The sequence below is a fragment of the Trichomycterus rosablanca genome, chromosome 4 (genome assembly GCF_030014385.1).
Source record: "Trichomycterus rosablanca isolate fTriRos1 chromosome 4, fTriRos1.hap1, whole genome shotgun sequence".
In the NCBI taxonomy this organism is placed as follows: domain Eukaryota; kingdom Metazoa; phylum Chordata; class Actinopteri; order Siluriformes; family Trichomycteridae; genus Trichomycterus; species Trichomycterus rosablanca.
This window is the reverse complement of record NC_085991.1, coordinates 3,468,624-3,493,126: the sequence shown is the minus strand read 5'-3', so window position 1 is coordinate 3,493,126 and position 24,503 is coordinate 3,468,624. Positions and strand designations below refer to the sequence as shown.

Genomic DNA, 24,503 nt, shown 5'->3' with positions numbered 1-24,503 from the left:
AAAAGGCTATGACACAAAGTTTAAATTTAAAGGACAGTCGCTGTAATTAATGAAATCCCAGTACAGCCAAACTGGATTAGTTTACAGTGTACCAAAAAATATTAGATTCATTTAGAATGATGCTGCTTGTTTTTCATTTTTACACATCAGTGAAAGCGTGTGGATTTCTGTACACGTGTGGGCACTGAGATCCTCCGAAATGGAATAATTATGCAAACCACTGAGCATTATGTTTGTGACAGTGTTTACATGCATAATTACAGGCAACTGTGAAAATAAGAACCTCGCATACCAATGAGCAATCAGTCTGATTCCTGCCCGGCTCGTTTCGCATCCTTGAAAGCATCAGAGGACAAACGTTTGATTTCAGCTGGCTTTCGTCCGCTTTATTTATTCAAACTGGGCAACACTGACGAAAGTGCAGAGATGTTTGTGTTTTATTGAAACCACTGACGTCAAATATAAACATTATGTCTAGAAACGGTACAGCGGTCTGTATCAAACAATCCACCAAAGAGTCTGGTCATATAAAACATACGAGGGTTCTTCAAAAAGTTTCCGCACTTTTAAAAACTTTTTAAAGGAATTTGGTGCAGCGCTGATCTCACATCATCACATGAAAATCTTCTTCCCCTTAAAGCTTCTCTGAGCGTCCAAAAAGGTCATCAGATGGAGTTAAATCCAGACTAAGTGTCTCTCAGTTTCGATTCCAACCAAAATATAAAAGTGAGAAAACTTTTTGAAGATCCCTCGTACTTCAGACGCATCAAACTGGATCCGGACGTCGCTCGTTAGCTGCACAGTTTTGCCACTTCGTACTCTGCATAGTACCGAGATTTGGCACGGAAAGCCTGTAGCGCGAGAAGAATCCGTGACACGTCCGAGCTCGAGAGTTTAAGCCGCTGTCTGAGCAGGCAGGAAAAAAGATCCAGGGGCGTCGGCCCGGGCGGAGACAATCGATTGACCCGGTACTGGATCTCCATCAGCTCCTGCAGCGCAGAGTCCCGAGATCCGTGCGTGTACGGATAGTCCAGCTGCAGGATCAGATCCCGGATAGCCTCCGGGTCGAAGTGGACGGCGTATCCGAACAGCTGCATGCTGTTTATTTTTATGTACGCGAAGTTCTGCGAGGTGTTCGTGACGTCCGAATCGACCGTCTCGTTCCCTTGACCGTTATCGCTCTGGATTCGAGTCCTCAGATAGAAGTGGACCGTCTCGAAGAAGCTTCTCCAACGGTTGCCCAGCGTTAAAGTCCAGTTGTAGCAACGCAGAGAAAGATCCACCGTCGTTTTCTTCCACTCCGGGTACCCATTTTGGTTGATAGGCATCGCCCAGCTCTCGGAATGACTCCCGCCGAACGGGTTAATGGAAACGGAAAGCGACGGCTCCAGCGTGGAGTTCTTCGCCGCGCAAATCTGAACGGAAATTCCCAGCAGCACGTGCACCCGACTCGACCTGGACTTGTTGCTCTTGAGAGTCAGGAGCATTCTCTTCCTCCACGAAGGTTCAAACCAGGTATTGAGTTTGATGTCACTGCTCACGAAGATGCCGGGCACAGCCAGGTTACCGTCGTGCCGCTCGAGCAGCCGGTGCACTTCCGAGTCAGCCAGCTCCGTCTCTGTGCCCAGGTACTGTTTGGTGGGGCTCGGAGCGGCGGGTCTGCAGGTCCCTTGGCTTAACGCGTAGCCGCTGTTGCAGCTCGAGCAGCGCGTACGATTCTCCGGTGAGCACGAGGCACAGCGACCGGCAGCGCCCGTCAGGCAGGGGATCAGGCCCTGGCACGAAAGGTGACCGCCCGGACACACGCAGGTGCGCGTGGCCTCTGAGTAGACGCCTGGACGCTCTGATTCACCACAGTAGAGCAGGGAGAGGGCGCGCTGCAGCCAGTAACCAAGACGCCTAAAAACGACACATCACTTCAGACGAGCATCTTGTGTTTTGTTTATATTCATAAAATGATTTATTTCCTGTTTCTGAGGTCATAAAATAATCAGAAAATGTCAGGAGTGCATTAATAAAACATTAAAACACGTGTCTTTATTACCTCTCTCTGGGCAGAAGGATTTTGGGTTGCGTGCGACACCTCCGACTGAAGCTGAAGAGCTTCGCTGCGCTCTGCTGGGCTTTATTCAGGAGGGAAGTGACATCGTTCTCTAGCTTCCTGTAGCGCTTCAGAAGAGCCACGTTACTCTTCCACGCCTGCCGAACTGACGATGCATTCTGGGCGACGTGAATCAACAGTCTGCCCACAAACGACTGGAACTCGTCTGCAGAGAGCAACACAGCAGTGATAATCGTACTAACTGGTGTAACATTAAGGTTATGAGCAGCATCTAACAGCAGATTATGACATCACAATGTGCTTTGATCAGCTGACCAATGTCTAAATGTTGTTTACACCAGCTTACGATATTATATTGGTCTTTTGAGCTGCTGATGAGGTCAGAATGGGTTTGACCAATATTGTTGTGGTCATTAGAACAGCTGGTTATGACATACTGATACCTCACAGCACCCACAGTAATACTGTCATAGTAGATTATGTACAAACTGAACATAATGGTAGTTTATGATGTCAGAATACCACATACAACAGCAAACCAATGTCTAACCATGATAATGCACTTTACTCTAGCTGATGACATTACAATGTGCTTCGATCAGCTGACCAATGTCTAAATGTGTTTTTTACAGCTGCTGCTGATGCTATTATACCTCGTACAGCAGCTCGTGGTAATTCTAATGGTCTTCAGAGCTGCTGTTGATGTTAAAATGGGTTCTAAAGCAGTAATACTATCACAGCTGATTATCTACAAACTGAACATAATGGTAGTTTATGATGTCATAATGCCACTTACAACAGCTAATCAATGTCAAAAGGCTTCACCTCAACTAACTAACAATAATAATGCACGGTTATGCTGTAATGCTGATTGTGTGTCATACAGCAGCTCACAATATTCTAACCGTCTTTGGAGCAGCTGTTGATGTTAGAATGGGTTTTAAAGCAGCTGACCAATATTATTGTGGTCATTAGAACAGCTGGTTATGACATACTGATACCACACAGCACCTTATACTGAACATAACGGTAGCTTATGATGTCAGAATGTCCCTTACAACAGCAAACCAATGTCAAAAGGCTTCAGTAATATTGCACTTTATAGAAACTGACCAAAGCTAACAGTGGTGCAGCAGCTTTCCAGCTCATGTTGTTAAAATAGGGTTTGGAGGAAATGACCAGTGCTATATTCTGTACTGGGCTTTAGAGGAGTCAGTTTACGACGTCATAATGGGTTTTTTAGTAGCTAGGAATGGGATAATGGGTTTTTCTTTACAGTAGCTGACCAGCATTACTTTATACTTCACGTCATACTAGACCTTAAAGCTCCTAATGCTCTTAACAGACTTTATAGATGCTGACCAGCGTCTTAATGGTTGTTATAACAGAGCTTGTAAGGTCAGAGTGTTCTTCACAGCAGCTGACCAATGTAATTACAAACCACTGACGGTCAATGTGCTGTAAATCATCTGATCGATGCCATAATAGGTTTCAGACTAGCTGGAATTTCAGGATAGAATCCGGCTGATTTTATAACGGTGTTTACAGCAGCTTATGATGTCAGAATGCTCCTCACAGCAGCTGACTGAGGTCGAAAGGCTTTACCTCAACTGGCCAGTATAACATTGTGCTAATGCCAGTCAATGTACTTCAATTATGCAATTATGACGTCATAATGGACATTCTATATAAATTATAAGGTCATAATGTATATTCTATATTACTGTTATTATGACATCATAATGGACATTCTTTATTAATTATGAGGTCATAATGGACATTCTATATTAATTATGATGTCATAATGGACAGTCTATATTAATTATGAGGTCATAATTGACATTCTATATTAATTATGATGTCATAATGGACATTCTACATTAATTATGATGTCATAATGGACATTCTATATTAATTATGAGGTCATAATTGACATTCTATATTAATTATGATGTCATAATGGACAGTCTATATTAATTATGAGGTCATAATTGACATTTTATATTAATTATGATGTCATAATGGACATTCTACATTAATTATGATGTCATAATGGACATTCTACATTAATTATGAGGTCATAATGGACATTCTACATTAATTATGAGGTCATACTGGACATTCTACATTAATTATGAGGTCATAATGGACATTCAATATTAATTGTGAGGTCATAATGGACGTTCTATATTAATTATGAGGTCATAATGGACATTCTATATTATTTTAATTATGACCAGCATCATAATAGGCTATAGGACAGCTGAGGGTGTCATAATTTACATTTCTTTAGTGACTGAGTGCTTAGCAAATTTGCTTTTCATCAACTTGTAAGAGATTTTATATTTTTTATCCATCGTTTGGATTTTACCCACCCACAATGTGGTTCCTTACATTCGCAGGACGCTCAGGACATGCCAATATCATCTTAATAAACCCGATAAAAAGAGAATTAATAATATTTTTTGCACCTGACTGCTCAAATTCCTGGTGAGCACGGTTCCAGGCTTCGACGGTGCGCTTCAGTTGGCTCTGCTGGGCACGGAGGTTAGCCCATGGGCAGTTGCACTCCAGGTGCCCGGGGCCGCACTGGCACCAGCAGTCGTTGTCTCTGCAGGTGAAGCGCCCCTCGCCGTTACAGCCGATGTAGCTCAGCGCCGCCTGCACAAACTTGCTCCTCAGATACTCGGGCAGAAGAACCTGAAGGCCTTAATACATAAGACATAGTTTCATGTTAAAGGATTTATTATTAACACCAAAACTCAAGAGTCAACACGGTCAATACAATTACGTTCATTCACGTCTCTTTTACCAATGTTTCATCCTGGTCAGGGTTGCAGTGGGTCTGTTTAATTATGTATTAGGATCTTAACGTCATGGACAGTTTTGTATCCCCAATTCACCTCACTTGCACGTCTTTGGACTGTGGGAGGAAACCGGAGCTCCCAGAGGAAACCCATTCAGACACAGGGAGAACATGCAAACTCTACATAGAAAGGACCCGGACCGCTCCACCTGTGAATTGAACCCAGGACCTTCTTGCTGTGAGGCAACAGTGCTACCCACCGAGCCACTGTGCTGCCCCAGTGGGTCTGTTTAATTGGGCAAAATGTAGGAAACACCCCAGAAAGGTCACCAGTCTATAACAGGGCACGCACACCCACACACACTTAGAGCAATTACTAGTAGCTTCAGATGTCCTGACTGCATCTTTGGACTGTGGGAGGAAACCGGAGCACCCGGAGGAAACCCACAAGGACACACAGAAAGCAGCCCAGCTAGGGAATCAAACCCAGGACCTTCTTGATGTGAGACGCCAAACAGCACGTTACAAATAGTACGATTAGATAAATCTTAATATCATTGATCAAACACTGGAATCACCTTGAAGCTGGACCCTGTTTTCAGGGCTGTGAACCAAAACCGAGCTGACCGAGTCGAGGTTGTCGTAATTGCTGCAGCCAAGCGGACCGGTCCTCGTCTCTGTTACCTGTAGGGAAGGTGGAATAATACTAATTGCATTTTTTGCTTTCAGTAGGAGTCAAAAGTTCACATACACTCGTCATGGACATGCACTTTGAATCGGAATCATTTCTTGGCCTCGGGCACAGCTCTGGTTGAAAGTCTGACCGCTCGACGTGGAAGAATTGGTTCAGCTGGCACAAACCTGCCTTTTCAATACACTCCACATACACTATGGTCAAAGGATTCACACACGTGACTGGGAGCTTGTTGGACGTCCCATTCAAAAACAAATGCTATTAAAACAACGAGGGATCTTCAAAAAGCTTCTTCTACACTCACTGTCCATTTTATCAGCTCCACTTACCATACAGAAGCACTTTGTAGTTCTACAATTACTGACTGTAGTCCACCTGTTTCTCTACATGCTTTGTTAGCCCCCTTTCATGCTGTCCGTCAATGGTCAGGACCCCCCACAGGACCACCACAGAGCAGGTATTATTTAGGTGGTGGATCATTCTCAGGACTGCAGTGACACTGACATGGTGGTGGTGTGTTAGTGTGTGTTGTGCAGGTATGAGTGGATCAGACACAGCAGTGCTGCTGGAGTTTTTAAACACCTCACTGTCACTGCTGGACTAGTCCACCAACCAAAAATATCCAGCCAACAGCGCCCCATGGGCAGCGTCCTGTGACCACTGATAAAAGTCTAGAAGATGACCGACTCAAACAGCAGCAATAGATGAGCTTGATTTTAGCTTTAGCCATTACAAAACCAGCCCTGGAACACCCAACTGTGTTTGACATATAACCTCCTGGCCGCCGGTACCAGATACCAATGGACACCTTGTGTGTGTGTGTGTGTGTGTGTGTGTGTGTACTCCATTAGACCCACCATTAGACCCACAGCAGGTCTCCTGTCACACTTTCAGCACCGTTTGGGTGATTCATTAACGCAACAAAGTCCACACGCACAAGACGGAGGATCTGATGAAGGCTAAAGACCTTGAATCGTGCCAACAGACAAATCTTTTTGTTTCACTCTGCATGCAAATGCGTGTTAAGATCCAGGAAAAAAAATGCAAATGAGCCAGGAGGGTTCAAGACTTCATTCCAGAAATCTCTCCGCACAGACGGTGTTTGCTTTGCCTCACAAGCTTTAATATGCTAGATTAAATATCAATGTCACGCTCGTTCGGACTGTAATCTCAGATTTAAATTCTGTCTACAGAGCAAAAGGACAGAGATGAAAAATGACATTTCTTTTTTTACGGGGTTTAAAGTTAGAGGTGTGGGTTGTAGAGGTGTCCTGCTCTTTAAATACTACACCACACCTAGGGGTTCATTTACAGCAGCCGGCCCACGTTCTGGACATTTTTGGGCAGTGGGAGGAAGGCGAGGGAACCCCCACAGACATAGGTGTACAATGTGAAACTCCTAACAGACAGTGATTGAAGTAAGGATCAAACCCAGGCCCCCAGGTCTTGTACCACACAGTGTGATCATCAATCAACACATGATTTACAAATAGAGGAAATTCAGTACTGCTGCTACACCTCCCGGGGGTAAGTGTCATGCAAGGATCACACCAAGAGCACAATGTGTAACGCTTAAAAGGAGCAACTAAGACAACATAAGTGTTGGTCGAACTATGAAGTCGGCATCCTCTTGGACAGTTTAATCATAGAACATCCGGTCATCAGTCTGTGATCTGAAGCTTGTGATCTCGGCCCTTCTCGTCCATCATCAGAATCCGACTTTAGGGGTGCGCGATTGATTCCATGGATAATAAATGGTATGTCCGACAAGCTCACAGCCAGGTGTCCGCATACGTTCAGTCATACTTGGTGTAATTGCTGCAGCAATGCGGAAATTGTTTGTCCCTCCCGCCCTCAGACACAGCCTTGACACATCAAGTCAATAGCACAGCTGAGATTTGAACCCAAAAGTTCAAAGTTGAAGTTGCCTTACTCTTGAACAGTTTAAACAAAGAATGTCCGGTCAAGAGGTCAAGATGAACTGCTGGTTGATTTGTTGTCCCTCCCTTTTGGTAGGTACTAACCACTGCATACCTGAAACGCTATCCCTGCTTTCAGCGCCAGAGATGGGGACTCGAGTCTGCTACTATTCGCAAACTATTGTGGAAAACCTTTAAAATAAGGCTGAAGTTGTTGTAATAATAACATAAATGATCACGGTTTTGGAATAGGATTTCCAACAAGGTCATGACCAGGCGTCCATATACTTTTGGATTTTGAATCTTCAGACCCAGGATTGTATAGGTGTGGCTAATCATGTGTGGAATTGCTCAGTGTAAAGAGGAGGATTTGCCAGGTTCATCCATCATTATGATTCATGGCTTGGCTGAAGATGCTGCTGCTGCTTTGTCCTCATTAACATCGTCGTCGCTGTGACTCGTCTCAGAAACGGCAAGAGGGGACAGACGAGGGGTCACTCACTCGCTCGCTCACTCGCTCACTCTCTCACTCACTCTCTCACGTTTAGAGATCAATCCTTCACCTGACAATCTGGCAGGTTTACCTGAGTATGTGTAGGACAGTGACCGCTTGCTTGGTTCAAACCCGGTGCTGCGCAGTATCTACCTACTGCACCATTAACCCGCCCGAAAGTGGGCATAATGTGGGAATGAACCCTAGACAGGGCACCAGTTTAACACACTCACACCTAGGGGGTGAACCGAAGTAGCCAATCCACCTTCTGACTTCGCACCGAAGACCAAGGAAGTGAGAACTATTTACACCATATGGCCAAAAGTATGTGGACACCTGAGCATGAGCTTGTTGGACATTTCACTCCAAAGCCATGAGCATTAATATTGAGTAGCTCCTCCTTTGCAACTATAACTATAGTCTGTGGGAATTTGTGCCCATTCTGAGGTCAGACATTGACTACAAACAGAGGGCTGGTTCACAGATGAAGTTCCAATTTATCCTTTGCCTCATAATTTGCTTAAACTTGAAGCAACAGACCAAAAAAATATGGACGTTTTGGCTGTATTTCCAATTCATCCCCAAAGTGTTCAACAAGCTTGAGGACAAACCGTGGACTTATGATCCAGTGATGCTGGAATAGGAAACATCTGAAGTCAGGGATTAGAAAAGGTGTCCACATACTTTTGGCCATTTGGCAACAAAAACTACAAAGTTCTAAAATCATTCAGTACGTGTTCAATGCTGCACTCGGCCTCAACTTTGACTCAGAATTTGCTTTAAATTGAAGCAACAGACCAAAGAAAAATGGACGTACATTTTATTTGTACAAGGTTTTTGAGTCTGTGGGAATTTGTGCACATTCTGAGGTCAGACATAGACTACAAACAAAGAGGCCTGGCTCACAGCTGAAGTTCCAATTCATCCTTCAAGTGTTCAACAAGTTTGAGGTCAAACAGTGGACTTACAGTCCAGTGATGCTGAATAAGAAAGTGGTTTTGAAAAGGTGTCCACATACTTTTGGCCATATAGCAACAAAAACCAAAGTTAATAATGAGTGAGAATTTGTGCACATTTAGTTAGTGGAGCATCGATCACAATAAAGAGGCCTGGGTCACAGCTGAAGTTCCAATTCATCCCCAAAGTGTTTAACAAGCTTGAGGTCAAACGGTGAACTTACGGTCCAGTGATGCTGGAATAGGAAACATCTGTAGTCAGTGATTAGAAACGGTGTCCACATACTTTTGGCCATATAGCAACAAAAACCAAAGTTAATAATGAGTCTGTGGGAATTTGTGCACATTCTGAGGTCAGACATAGACTATAAACAAAGAGGCCTGGCTCACAGCTGAAGTTCCAATTCATCCTTCCAATGTACAACAAGTTTGTTCTTATGGTCCAGTGATGCTGGAATAGGAAACATCTGAAACATCTTATTAGAAAAGGTGTCCACATACTTTAGGCCATATAGCAAGAAACTACAAACTGAAGTTCTAAATTCATACAGTTTGTGTTCAGTGCCGCACTCAGCTTTAACTCCGCCTCATAATTTGCTTTAAATTGAAGCGACAGACCAAAAATGCGGGCGTGAGAACGTAGGGGATTATAAACGACCCGCTTTCCCGTGTCGCGTTTGTTATGCTGGCAGGCGTGATAACAAATACAGTTATTCATCACATGCCAACCCGATTTACCCTGCGTACACTTTATCACAAATCTCTCCTGATGCCAGACATTTGAAAACATGCTGACCGGTTGTGACCGCTAGAAGTGACAGATTCACTCCACACCTTCATCCATCTGTTTCTGCGCCAAACGTAGCCCGAGCTCTCAAGAAACATCCAAGCTGAATAATATTCTGACGTTATATGGCCAAAAGTGGACACCCCTCCTTATCCCTAAAAATCATTCATTCATTCACATATCATCTGTTTTACCACCGTGTTAACCTGGTCAGGGTCATGGTGGGTCCGATTTAGTGGGCGAAAGGCGGGAAACACACCGGAGAGGTCCTTGCCTTCTTGCTGTGAGGCGGCAGTGCTACCCACCGAGCCAGCAGGTAAAAATCAATAAAATAAAATAAACATGCTTTAACTTTGTGGCAACAGTTTGGGGAAGGCCCCTGTCTTGTTTCAGCATGACTGTGCTCCTGTACATGGTTTAACAAATGCGGTTGAGGTCAGGACTTCAAACTTAACACCTTTAAAATGAAATGAATTGGAACTCCAGTTGTGAGCCGGGCCTTCTCATCCAAGATCAGCGCCCGACGTTACAAACGCTGCAACATTTTAGCCATAAACAGGGGGTGCAGGGTTGACTCCATATTAGTGCCCACGGATAATGAATGGGACTTCCAACAATGCGGAACCCGTTTGACCCTTTCTCCCTTAGACACAGCCAATCACGTCAATAGCACAGCTGAGACTCGAACCCAAGAGTTCAGGATCTCAGAGGTGACCCGAGGAGCCCACATTAAAGTTCAGACTGAGACCTAGCACCCGGGCTGAGGTTTTGTACCTTGATGGCTGCCGAGGTGATCTGGAGGTGGTGGAGTTTCCTCAGCGTGCTGTCGCGGTCGATGAAGTAGGAGGCGGCGAGCTGATGGAGGGTCTCAAGGTTCAACGTGCTGTTGGAGGCTCCACCGCTAGAACCGTCCTCGCTTAGCTTCCGCTTATCCACAAATATGGTCAGAGACTCTTCCCCTGGAAATAAAGAAAACATCGTTAGCTTATTAGCTGACCATCACAGACCATCATATTGACTGGGGTACTTTGTACTTGTGGATTTAGGGACCTGATGTTGCTTAGACAAACTAGCAGCATTACTGAAAGTTAGAAAGCCCTCCCTCAGGCACAGCCAATCACATCGATAGCACAGCTGGATTTTGGAGTGAGACTGGAGTTTAAACAGCCCACGGTCAGGTGTCCACATACTTTTGGTGATATAGTGTGCATCCCTTGTACTTTAATTTGGAAGTGAACTGGACGATTCAGCTACATTCTTCATGCTGTTAAGGGTGAGCGGATGCCGATCCGCTCCCATCGCCCCACTCTTTTCCGCTTGACGTTGACAAATGTGTTATTCACTTCCAGGTACGGAGGGGAAGTCAGCAGGGTCGCATCTCATCGTTTCCATCGCACCGACTCTTCCACCTCGAGCCCGGCATCATTACAGAGCTCTGGTTTCACAGCCGGAACGGATGAAGGTGCATTACAGGATTTTAACCGGCGGAGGAAGATCCCGCAGCAATCGGACTCCGCCGGAGGGTTTCGTTTAGGCAGGATGTGTTTCGGAGGACAAATGGCTCCAGTCAGGTGGGGAATTGGGCACGTCTCGGAGCACAGCCCGAACGAGGGCACAGAAGGTTCACTTAGCCGCTGAGATATCGATCGTAGGATCGTCATGGTGAGTACAGTAATTACTCTCGGAGGGAAAAAACAGTCATTAGGGACTGAATGTGTCCACAGCCAGAGCACAATAAGAGCTGCAGAGCTCATCATTACGGCCCGGCCGCCGCAGTTAGCCTTCGACTTGCGCCTGCAACCGAATTACAGCCGGGACGTCTGAGGTAACAGACGACCTCGAGAGTACTACTACTGCTCACAACAGAGAGGAACACAGCGAAGGATCCTGAAGTGCTAATCCCTGGTTTTCTTCCAGTCTAGTCATTTCTGATTCACCACGCTGGCCGAGGAGGGACAAGCACCTGCGCTCTCTCTCTGATAGCCTTGTTTGTCTGTCTCACCTATCTGTCTGTCTATCTATCTATCTATCTATCTATCTATCTATCTATCTATCTATCTATCTATCTATCTATCTATCTATCTATCTATCTATCTATCTATCTAGCTGTCTGTCTATCTGTCCATCCATCCATCTGTCTCTCATCTGTCTTGTCTGTCTTGTCTGTCTCTCTGTCTGACTATCTATCTGTATTTCTATCTGTCTGTCTGTCTATCTGTCTATCTATCTAAATGTCTGTCTGTCTGACTGTCTGTCTGTCTATCTACCTGTCTGTCTGCCTGCCTGTCTATCTATCTATCTATCTATCTATCTATCTATCTATCTATCTATCTAGCTGTCTGTCTATCTGTCCATCCATCCATCTGTCTCTCTGTCTGTCTGTCATCTATCTATCATCTGTCTACCTATCTATCTGTCTGTCTGTCCATCCGTCCGTCTATCTATATATCTATGTCTGTCTGTCTATCTATCCGTCCGTCCGTCCGTCCGTCCGTCCGTCCGTCCGTCCGTCCATCCATCCATCCATCCATCCATCTATCTGTATTTCTATCTATCTATCTATCTATCTATCTATCTATCTATCTATCTATCTATCTATCTATCTATCTATCTATCTATCTGTATTTCTATCTGTCTGTCTGTCTATCTGTCTAAATGTCTGTCTGTCTGTCTGTCTACCTATCTGTATGTCTGTCTGTCTGTCAATCTATCTGTCTGTCTGTCTTTATTGTCCGTCCATTTATCTATTTATCTGTCAGAATTAAAATCTAAAATGTTGTCAGATTCATCTGAACACCAGTCCCCCTGACCACTCCTCAATACCAGGAACGACAGCCGGTAGGTTTTAAGGAGAATCATTTTTGGATGCCCGGACCCTTCCCTGAGCTTTAACTAATGAGAAAGCAGGAATCAGACAAATCGGTACTGATGCAACCTCATACAATCACTGATTATTCATCTTCTTACCTCCCAGAGTGGCCGAGACCAGGAAGTGCGTGCCGTACTTCTTGATGATGTTATCCGTGATCATCTGCAGGCTCGGCCGCCTCCCCAGCTGCCTCACGCTGCGTATGAAGTTGGGGTCGAAGGGCACCGCGTCCTGCCTCTCCGCGGCCAGGTTGTTCACCTTCCATCGGCCGAACTCCCTGCAGAGGATCGGAAGTGGACATTAGAAAGCCATTATATGTGTGGTCAGCAGCTTAAGCAGGATTATAGCCATTTTTTATAGTCAAACAACTGCTGCTGACTGCAGAGAAACTGGAACTACTACTGTTCTGTGCTTTTCCACTGCATATTATTGCATTTAGAACCCTGGAAACAGCCTGTAAGCTCCGCCCCTTTACACTAATTAAAAGCCAGGCCCCGCCCTCCACACTTACAACCCATCTTCTTACATATACCTGTATACATGTACCTGACAACACCTTGTTGGGCATCCTATTCCAAAATCAAGAGCATTGCCACTACAACAGCATCCACTCTTCTGGGAGTTTGTCTGTACGAATTTGTGCACATTCAAGCACTGATGTTTAACGAGAAGGCCAGGCCTAGTTCATCTCAAAGGGTGTCTATCATCAGGGTTGGGCTCTGCACAGGTCAGTGTTGTTCCTTTTTACCAAGCAGTTTGGACCTTGCTTTACTTTAGGCACTCAAGCTGGAACAGGAAGGGACCGTCCCAAAACTGTTGCCACAAAACTGGAAGCAAATCGCTTATTCATAATGATAATATTAGATGAAATATTTTAATTGTTACATATTAGGCACATTCAGCTCTGCCTGACCTCACAAATCCTTTTTATGAAGAACTCAGTGGGCACAAATCCCCACAGGTACAGTCCACAATCTTGTAAAAAGCCTTCACAGAAGACCAGAGGCTGTTATAGCTGCACAAACAGCCTCACCTTTATATAAACACTCAAGATTTTGGTGCAGGATGTCCGAAAAAGCTCACGCTTAAGTGTCCACATACTTTTGACAGTTTAACGACCTTTCTCACGTTGGTGAAGAAACAGATCACACACAGTAACAAATCTCATAAAGAAACTGAGCGGGGGGTGAGAAAGGTATGAAAAGTAATCAGAGCCCCATGATCCAGTTCATACACCCCCCACCTGCACCTGAGTCTGTCCGCTTTTATTCTGCATGTCCCCCGTACGCTGTATCGGTACAGACGTACCACAGACCGGACCACAGACAAGACCACAGACAGGACAACAGACAGGACTACAGACAGGACCACAGATGGGTCACAGACGAGACCACAGACGGGACTACAGACAGGACCACAGATGGGTCACAAATGAGACCACAGACGAGACCACAGATGAGACCACAGGCAGGACCACAGACGGGACTACAGACAGGACCAAAGATGGGTCACAGATGAGAGCACAGACGGACCACAGACAGGACCACAGATGGGTCACAGACGGGACTACAGACAAGACCACAGATGGGTCACAGATAAGACCACAGACGAGACCACAAATGGACCACTGAAGGGGCCACAGACGGGACCACAGATGAGACCACAGACAGGGCCACAGACAGACCACAGACGAGAAGTATTGGGACGTTCCTTCTAATAATTGACGTTTCAGCCACAACAATTGCTATATATATAACAGGTGTTATAAATCATTTATACAAAGGAAATGATATGCTTCCAACAGTTTAGGGATGGCCCTTTCCTGTTCCACAATGACTGTGCTCCTGTGCAAAATGCAAAGTTCTATAACTCTGGGTGTGTTGGAAACACAATAATTAAGGGTGTCCAAATATTTTTGGCCATAAAGTGTACCTTCTAGCTTCTTATAGCGCCTACACGGACAGCTATTGCCTGTTGTTCATACAGGGTGGGAGCCGGATAGGGATTCCTCATGGCTGATTCAGTTGCGACCTCTGCTGGCTGCACGGAGTTGAGGGATAATGAGGATCAGGGTGTGTCTCTCCGTACACAAAGCTGATCCATGTATGAACTCGCCTCGTGCAGGTGAAAATATGCAGTCGGCTACTGCACACGTCAAAGGGGGCGTGTGTTAGTCACAGCTCTCGTCAGTCAAGGTGGAGGTCAACATCAGTACAGAGGAGGTGGAATGCACTCGGGTAATCGGATACGACTAGATTGGGAGGAAACTTGGGGAAAAGTGCTTTTTTAAAAAGTCTTTATTAAAATATAACATTTATAAAGCATTTCAAGCAATCCTTACTGAAAAACATGATGGTGGTAGCATCGTGTTATTGAAATGCTTTAAGCAGTAGGGACTAACAGTCTGGTCAGGATGCACAAAATACAAAAGATCCTAAACAAAAACCTCCTAAAGCTTAAACTGGGAAGAGAGTTTTGTATCTAAAACCAGTACAATCCATCCTGTGGAAATTCTGGATCTTCCAAAAAAGTTCTGCCAAATGTGGCTTAACCAGGTACCAAACAAGGGGGTGAATACTGTACTGTAAATCCGGGTACCTGTGCTTACCTGTAGATCTTGTAGCGGGTGGAGAATCCGTGCTGGTGGCGCTCGGAGAACTCGGAGAAATCGTGTGCGCGTCGGAACGGTCCTTTATCAGCCAGCATCCAGGCTAAGCGCTCCGAGGAGCCCGCCAGCACCAACACCGACAGCATCGGCATGAGCAGGATGGCACCGAGAGCACCGCGCCGTGCCATGCTCCTCTACCACCATCCCGCATCCTGACGCATGCCACCCTCCGCGTTTTCGTTCGGGTTACGGCACTCGGAGAGTCACTGGCTAGCCCGGGATGAGCCTGCGCAAGTGTCAGGGTTGCCAGATCGGAGCCGCGCTTTTATTTATGCAATTCACAAATCACTCCAACTTGTGCACAATTAAAAATACGCGTCTACTCATGTTAACACAAGCAAAACAATCTGAATCCAATCTGGCAACCTCAGCGAGAGCCGAACTCGTGCATGTGGAAGATTTTCACAGTTTCCAGATAGATAAAGTCCTCGCTTTTAGATTGAAATCTGGTCCCGATTCAGTCATAAACGTCCAGCTCTGCCTGACTCACGAGAGCGCGAGAGGTCCAGCTGTGCGGGCGCACGGGAGCGCGCGTCTGCAACCTGAAGCGGTTCTTTGTGAATGCGCCGCTTCAGTGTGTGCAGGCTGAGAGAAGTGTGTGTGCACTTTGCATTTAAAGGAACTCTCTCACCACAGCGCACACCCCACCCCCCTCCGTACCCTCCTCCTGGTCCTTCTCTTTATATATACAGAGTATCACAAAAGTGAGTACACCCCTCACATTTCTGCAAATATTTCATTATATCTTTTCATGGGACAACACTATAGACATGAAACTTGGATATAACTTAGAGTAGTCAGTGTACAGCTTGTATAGCAGTGTAGATTTACTGTCTTCTGAAAATAACTCAACACACAGCCATTAATGTCTAAATAGCTGCAACATAAGTGAGTACACCCCACAGTGAACATGTCCAAATTGTGCCCAAAGTGTCAATATTTTGTGTGACCACCATTATTATCCAGCACTGCCTTAACCCTCCTGGGCATGGAATTCACCAGAGCTGCACAGGTTGCTACTGGAATCCTCTTCCACTCCTCCATGATGACATCACGGAGCTGGTGGATGTTAGACACCTTGAACTCCTCCACCTTCCACTTGAGGATGCGCCACAGGTGCTCAATTGGGTTTAGTCCATCACCTTTACCTTCAGCTTCCTCAGCAAGGCAGTTGTCATCTTGGAGGTTGTGTTTGGGGTCGTTATCCTGTTGGAAAACTGCCATGAGGCCCAGTTTTCGAAGGGAGGGGATCATGCTCTGTTTCAGAATGTCACAGTACATGTTGGAATTCATGTTTCCCTCAATGAACTGCAGCTCCCCAGTGCCAGCAACACTCATGCAGCCCAAGACCATGATGCTACCACCACCATGCTTGACTGTAGGCAAGATACAGTTGTCTTGGTACTTCTCACCAGGGCGCCGCCACAGATGCTGGACACCATCTGAGCCAAACAAGTTTATCTTGGTCTCGTCAGACCACAGGGCATTCCAGTAATCCATGTTCTTGGACTGCTTGTCTTCAGCAAACTGTTTGCGGGCTTTCTTGTGCGTCAGCTTCCTTCTGGGATGTCGACCATGCAGACCGAGTCGATGCAGTGTGGGGCGTATGGTCTGAGCACTGACAGGCTGACCTCCCACGTCTTCAACCTCTGCAGCAATGCTGGCAGCACTCATGTGTCTATTTTTTAAAGCCAACCTCTGGATATGACGCCGAACACGTGGACTCGACTTCTTTGGTCGACCCTGGCGAAGCCTGTTCCGAGTGGAACCTGTCCTGGAAAACCGCTGTATGACCTTGGCCCCCGTGCTGTAGCTCAGTTTCAGGGTGTTAGCAATCTTCTTATAGCCCAGGCCATCTTTGTGGAGAGCAACAATTCTATTTCTCACATCCTCAGAGAGTTCTTTGCCATGAGGTGCCATGTTGAATATCCAGTGGCCAGTATGAGAGAATTGTACCCAAAACACCAAATTTAACAGCCCTGCTCCCCATTTACACCTGGGACCTTGACACATGACACCAGGGAGGGACAACGACACATTTGGGCACAATTTGGACATGTTCACTGTGGGGTGTACTCACTTATGTTGCCAGCTATTTAGACATTAATGGCTGTGTGTTGAGTTATTTTCAGAAGACAGTAAATCTACACTGCTATACAAGTTGTACACTGACTACTCTAAGTTATATCCAAGTTTCATGTCTATAGTGTTGTCCCATGAAAAGATATAATGAAATATTTGCAGAAATGTGAGGGGTGTACTCACTTTTGTGATACACTGTATGTATATCTATATGTCTATATATCTATATCTATATATATATATATATATATATATATATATATATATATATATATATATATATATACAGTATATATATATATATATACAGTATATATATACACCGATCAGCCATAACATTAAAACCACCTCCTTGTTTCTACACTCACTGTTCATTTTATCAGCTCCACTTACCATATAGAAGCACTTTGTAGTCCTACAATTACTAACTGTAGTCCATCTGTTTGTCTCCATACTTATTTTTAACCGGCCTTCACCCTGTTCTTCAATGGTCAGGACCCCCACAGGACCACCACAGAGAGCAGGTATTATTTAGGTGGTGGATCATTCTCAGCACTGCAGTGACACTGACATGGTGGTGGTGTGTTAGTGTGTGTTGTGCTGGTATGAGTGGATCAGACACAGCAGCGCTGCTGGAGTTTTTAAACATCTCACTGTCACTGCTGGACTGAGAATCGTCCACCAACCAAAAATATCCTGCCAACAGCGCCCTGTGGGCAGCGTCCTGTGACCAATGATGAAGGTCTAGAAGATGACCGACTCAAACAGCAGCAATAGATGAGCGATCGTCTCTGACTTTACATCTATCTATCTACCTATATTTCTGTCTGTCTGTCTGTCTGTCTGTCTGTCTGTCTGTCTGTCTGTCTGTCTACCTACATTTCTGTCTGTCTGTCTATCTATCTACCTACATTTCTGTCTGTCTTCCTGTCTGTCCGTCCATCTATCTATCTATCTATCTATCTATCTATCTATCTATCTATCTATCTATCTATCTATCTATCTATCTATCTATCTATCTATCTATCTATCTATCTGTCTACCTACATTTCTGTCCGTCCGTCCGTCCGTCATTCTATCTATCTACCTACATTTCTGTCTGTCTGTCTGTCTGTCTGTCTGTCTGTCTGTCTGTCTATCTATCTATCTATCTATCTATCTACATCTATCTATCTATCTATCTATCTATCTATCTATCTATCTATCTGTCTGTCTGTCTGTCTGTCTGTCTGTCTGTCTGTCTGTCTGTCTGTCTGTCTGTCTGTCTGTCTTACTGTCTGTCTGTCTGTCTGTCTGTCTGTATCTAACCTAATGTTAGTCTAGTCTGGTTGTTGCTCCTTGACTTTTCCACCGAACCGTGGCTGCACTGGTTAGCTTTTCTACAACAGCTTCTTAAAACAGCCCAGTCTACCTCCAGTCAATATCAGGCTTCTAATTATTCCAATCCTCTCATTAAATGTGCGTCCACATACTTCTGGCCACTTACTGTTAGAGTCAATCAACCATAAAACCAATATATCATCCCAGTACAGTCGGTACGAATTAAATTTCACAGCCAAGACGGGACAACGGACTCCATTAACACGGTGACACCTGAACACGCTCCGGGTGATGAATTCAGCCACGTTCCAGAATGACTATTTGCCTTTTAATGGAAAATCAAATTCTGCTGTCTAACGCAGCAGTTTTTCCCAAGGAAGAAGATAATAGAGAGACGTGAGGGTAAAAAAACAGAAAAAAGATAAAAAGATTGTACGATAGGGGAGGAAAGTCAAGGGCTGCTTTAAATCAGACACACTGCTCGTCTCTGCACTCTCCACAACATCTCTACTGGGTTCAAATCAGGACTGTGATTAGATCACTCCTAAAGTTTGCTCTCTATTTTTTTTTTTTTTTTTTTCAGCCATTGTTGTGTAAACTGGTGTTTGAGATCACTGACCTGCTGAATAACTCAGTTAAGCCTCAATGTCAGATTATGGACAGATATCCTTACATTATTATAAAGAAAATAGAGTAGAGTTCCTCGTTCCTTTAATAAGTCGTCCAGGTCCTGAAGCAGAAAGCGCACACACAGCCGACAAGCTTCTTTAATTTGCTTGTCAGGAAACACAATTAGATGCTGCATCTTGTAATGCAAGTTAAGACTCTGTAATATATCAACAACACCCAGAAACGCCACCGTCTCCTCTAAGCTCAAGCTCATTTAAGGTGGACTAATGCCAAGGCCGTAATCACTATATACACAGAGGGGTACATGCAATATACTGATGTAAAAATTATAAATAAATAAATAAATACAAATCAGTTCTTGATGTGGCTGGAGTGTTTTATAATGGCAAGACCCTCCCTCACTCACACTGTATGGCCAAAAATATGTGGACACCTGAACATAAGCTTTTTGAACATTTCATTCCAAAATTGTGTACAGTAATATAAAGTTGGCAACCCGTTTGTGCTTTCTTTGTATTTACAATATATACCGAGGGGTACATGCCCCCCGTGTTCAGATAAGCTCAAACGTCCCCTCCAATATACTGATGTAAAAATGATAAATAAAAAAATAAATGAAAAAATAAAAAAATAAATATAAACCAGTTGTTTATGTGGCTGGAGTGTTTTAGAATGGCAGGACCCACCCACACACAAACACACACACACACACACACACACACACACACACACACACTCTGTGCCCATAGATTAGCCATCCACCCCACTGCATCCTGCAAACCTGATCAGGGATGAGTGGACCACCACTGCCACCTGGTAAACACTGACCACACCAATAGACGGCACCAGTACATCACAGTGCACCACACACTCAAGGCCTCAGCATATTTCATGCAGAGACGACGTTCGCCTGGCTTCGGCAACCAATGTGACGTAATTGCGGAGAAAGCGAACAACCACGGATGTCGCACAGAGGCTTCGCTCGCTGCATCTGAAAGGAGCGTCTCTCAGAGCAAGTATGGCGGTATCGTCACCTTTATGATTCCTCGCTGAGAGATTATAAAGACACTCAGATTGTTCTTTCTCTGCTTCTATTTGTAGCATTTTTTATATGCTTCCAACACCTTGCACGTCGCCATAACTGTGATCATCATTTTTCGGTAGTAATGGAACTTAACATCATAAATGCCAATTGATCAAAGGCACCAACACTTGTGTGTTCTATTTATTATTTATTTATTTATTTATTTATTTATTTATTTATTAGGATTTTAACATCATGTCTTACACTTTGGTTACATTCATGACAGAAACGGTAGTTACTCCTTACACAAGATACATCAGTTCAAGTTTTAATGTCAAACACAGTCATGGACAGTTTTGTATCTCTGATTCACCTGACTGAATGTCTTTGGACTGTGGCAGGAAACCGGAGCTCCTGAAGGAAACCCACACAGACACGGGGAGAACATGCAAACTCCAAACAAAAAGGACCCGTACCGTTCTGCATGGGAAACGAATCCAGGACAGTGCTACCCAACGAGACACCGTTTCGCCCCTTGTGTATTCTGCTCGTATTTTGCTCTAGGTTTGTGTATTTAGCCTGAGTCTCTCTGAATGAGAGCGCCTGCTGGATTGTGTACATGAAAACGAGCCGTCCTGATTTATACCTGACCCACAATCCTTAGCGACACAAAGCCGAGACGCCGCTCTGTTTTCTCTGAACAAGCGAGTGTGTGTTTTTATATAAAGAAAAGAAAGAAATCGGTGATGCACTTGAGATGAGAGAGGTTTTAAAAGCACAATCTTCTTCTCTGTTCTGTCTCGACAGATTTGGATGAACACGCTGAGTTATTGTGTTCAAACTGAACACAGAGAGAAGAGAAGGTGCGGTGATGAGGTGGACAGCTGCTTCAGCCGTCTGTGGTCATCTCGACTCTTTCTGACACACTTGCACTGCAACACACTGACCTGCATGAATACAGCAAAAACGTTCTACACTAACACCACACTTAGACCCCAAAACATGCCAGTAGTTGGATTGATTACTATTAATTGCCTCTAGGTGTTGAAGAGCAACCGATTGAATGTGCAAGTGTGTGATGCCCTGGAAAATCCACTCTATGGCCACCAGACCATGAGCTTGACATCCTATTAAAATAGAGTGACCTCTGTGTGACCTTGTGAGCTAGAACAACAGGTACACTGTACGGCCAAAAATATGTGGACACCTGAACATGAGCTTTTTGGACATTCTATTCCAAAATCATTGACAATAGTGTGAACTTGGCAACCCATTTGTGGCTATAAAAGCCTCTACCTTCTGGAAAAAGCTTTCCACAGGATTCTGAAGTGTGTCTATAGGAATTTGTACCTATTAAGTCAACACAGCATTATTTTTAAGGTCAGGCAATGATGTTGGACAAGAAGATCTTCCAATTCATCTCAGTAGTGACCAGTGCGATTGAGGTCAGATCTTTGTTCAGGTCACTGAGGCTTCTTCACACCTACAAACTCTAACTGGCTAATTGGAAATAAATTCCCACAGTCTTTTTTCTAAATCTAATTATTGTACTCAGCTTGGAGTGCTTCTAAGCGAGCTGTCATATGGCCAAAAATATGTGGACACCTGAACATGAGCTTTTTGAACATTCCATTCCAAAATTGGAGACAATAGTATGAACTTGGCAACCCATTTGTGGCTATTAAAGCCTCTACCTTTATGGGAGAAGCTTTCCAGAAGATTTTGTAGTGTGTCTATGGGAATTTGTACCTATTAAGTTAACACAACAAGGTTGGGCAATCCATTGAATTGGTCTTCTAATTCATCCCAGTAGTGACCAGTATGTTTGAGGTCAGATCTTTGTGCAGGTCACTGAAGCTTTCCCACAGTCTGTAAATAAAACTAATTACAGAAATACAACTGGAAGTAAATTCCCACAGTCATGTTCCAAACTCAGATGACTGAGGAATGTTTTTAAGGAAGGTGAATCAGGTGTTACTGCCCAACATCAGTGCTTTTATGACTAAATGGAAGTAAATTCCCACAGTCATGGTCAAAAATCTAATTACTCTGCACAGCCTGAACTATTGTTTTCATGCCAGTATTGGTGTTACTGCCTAGCATCAGTGCTTTTATGAGTAAATGGCAGTAAATCCCCACAGTCATGTTCCAAACTCTAATTACTGTGCACAGCTTGGAATGTTTCTAAGGAAGGTGAATCAGGTGTTACTGCCCAACATCAGCACCTTTATGGCTAATTGGAAGTGAATCCCCACAGTCATGGTCCAAAATCTAAATATTCTGCACAGCTTGGAATGTTGTTTTCATGCCTGGATTAGTTTTCTCCATGTAATCAGGTGTTACTGCCTAATATCAGTGCTTTTATGGCTTAATGGAGGTAAATCCCCACAGTCATGGTCCAAAATCTAATTACTCTGCACAGCTTGGAATGTTTCTAAGGAAGTAAATCCCCACAGTCGTGTTCCAAACTCTAATTGCTAATAACCAGAGTTAGATACTTTCGTCCTTGTATAAAAACGCCGACTGTTAGTTTTGAGAGCTGCACAAACAGCCACAGGGTCACTCCGACTCAAACCAGCCTCTGCGACACCCCGGTGAATCTCCGGCGACCTTTTTCCTGTAATTACTGTAAAATTGGGTTTGCCGGCGGAGGTACAGCGCCCCACCGGTGGCACGTTATCTGTTAATCGCGCCGCGTAATTGTCAGCTAGACGAACTTGGCCTCCGGCGCAGCTCTCCCCCGCTGGAAATGTGTTCCGCCGCGCCTCGTAAAATGAGGGTAACGTGTGAAAAATGGGCGCAGCCAGAGAGAAGAAATATTCCATTAACTTCTAGACCCCGGTCAGGCACGAGCAGAAATGAGACGATGTTCTCCAGGAGCGTCGGCGTTTATATATTTATATCATAAAAATGACTCATCTAACATCCACGTCGCTCAGAGTGCAGGAGGGAAGAAATGTTTCATGTTTTTTATTTTACTCTTCACTCGTATCAGCGGTACGTTCTTTAGTACCAGGACGTTCCGCTCATAACCCCGAGTCCATCCCGAATGTCTTTTTTAAAATACCAAATTATTTTTATGCCCCGAGTTCAACCTGGTACGTGTCAATCGACCGTTTGAGTGTCTGTGTGCCTAATAATCCAAGAAGCTCTGATAGGTGAGTATTGTAGGTGGGCATGTACTTTGTGCAGTCAAACTTCACAAAATCAGCTATTTTATGGCCTATTGGAAGTAAATCCCCACAGTCATGGTCCAAAATTAATGTTCTTTTCATGTCTGTATTGGTTTTCTCTTTGTAATTAAATGTTACTGCCTAACAGTAGCACCTTTATGGCTAACTGGAGGTAAATCCCCACAGTCATGGTATAAAATCTAATAACTTGCACAGCTTGGAATTTTGTAAACAGGAGTTACTGGTCAACATCAATGCATTTATGGCTAACTGGAAGTGAATCCCCACAGTCATGGTCCAAAATCTAATTACTGTGCACAGCTTGGAATGTTCTTTTCATGCCTGTATTGGTTTCCTCCTTGTATTTAGGTGTTACTGCCCAACATTAGCACCTTTATGGCTTAATATAAGTAAATTCAACATCAATGCATTTATGGCTAACTGGAAGTGAATCCCCACAGTCATGGTCCAAAATCTAATTACTGTGCACAGCTTGGAATGTTCTGTATTCATGCCTGTATTGGTTTCCTCCTTGTATTTAGGTGTTACTGCCCAACATTAGCACCTTTATGGCTTAATATAAGTAAATTCCCACAGTCATGTTCCAAAATCTTGCTCTCTGCACAGCTTGGAATGCTCTTTTCATGGCTGTTTTGGTTTTCTTCTTGTAATCAGAATTTACTGCCCAGCATTAGCGCTGTTATGACTAATAAGGAGTAAATCCCCACAGTCATGGTCCAAGATCTAATTGCTCTATGCACAGCTTGGAATGCTGTTTTAATGCCTTTTGGAAGTAAATCCCGACAGCCATGGTCCAAAATCGAATTACTCGGCACAGCTTGGAATGTTGTTTTCATGCCTGTATTGGTTTCCTCCTTGTATTTACATGTTACTGCCAAACATCAGTGCATTTATGGGTAAAACCAAAGTAAATCCCCACAGTCATGTTCCAAAATCTTGCTCTCTGCACAGCTTGGACTGCTCTTTTTATGCCTTTTGGAAGTAAATGCCTACACTCAT

The 24,503-nt window shown here is 44.3% G+C and overlaps 1 protein-coding gene across 1 annotated transcript; it reads right to left on the bottom strand.

Moving 5' to 3' along the window:
- Positions 1 to 347: 347 nt before the first annotated feature.
- Positions 348 to 15,382, bottom strand: brinp3b (bone morphogenetic protein/retinoic acid inducible neural-specific 3b). The gene is made up of 7 exons (XM_062992924.1): positions 15,195 to 15,382; positions 12,685 to 12,863; positions 10,492 to 10,676; positions 5,447 to 5,552; positions 4,534 to 4,770; positions 2,045 to 2,267; positions 348 to 1,899 (listed from the first exon to the last, which is right to left on the bottom strand). Exons 1-7 carry the CDS (start codon positions 15,380 to 15,382, stop codon positions 792 to 794), a joined length of 2,226 nt encoding a protein of 741 aa, XP_062848994.1. The 3' UTR covers positions 348 to 791.
- Positions 15,383 to 24,503: the final 9,121 nt, after the last annotated feature.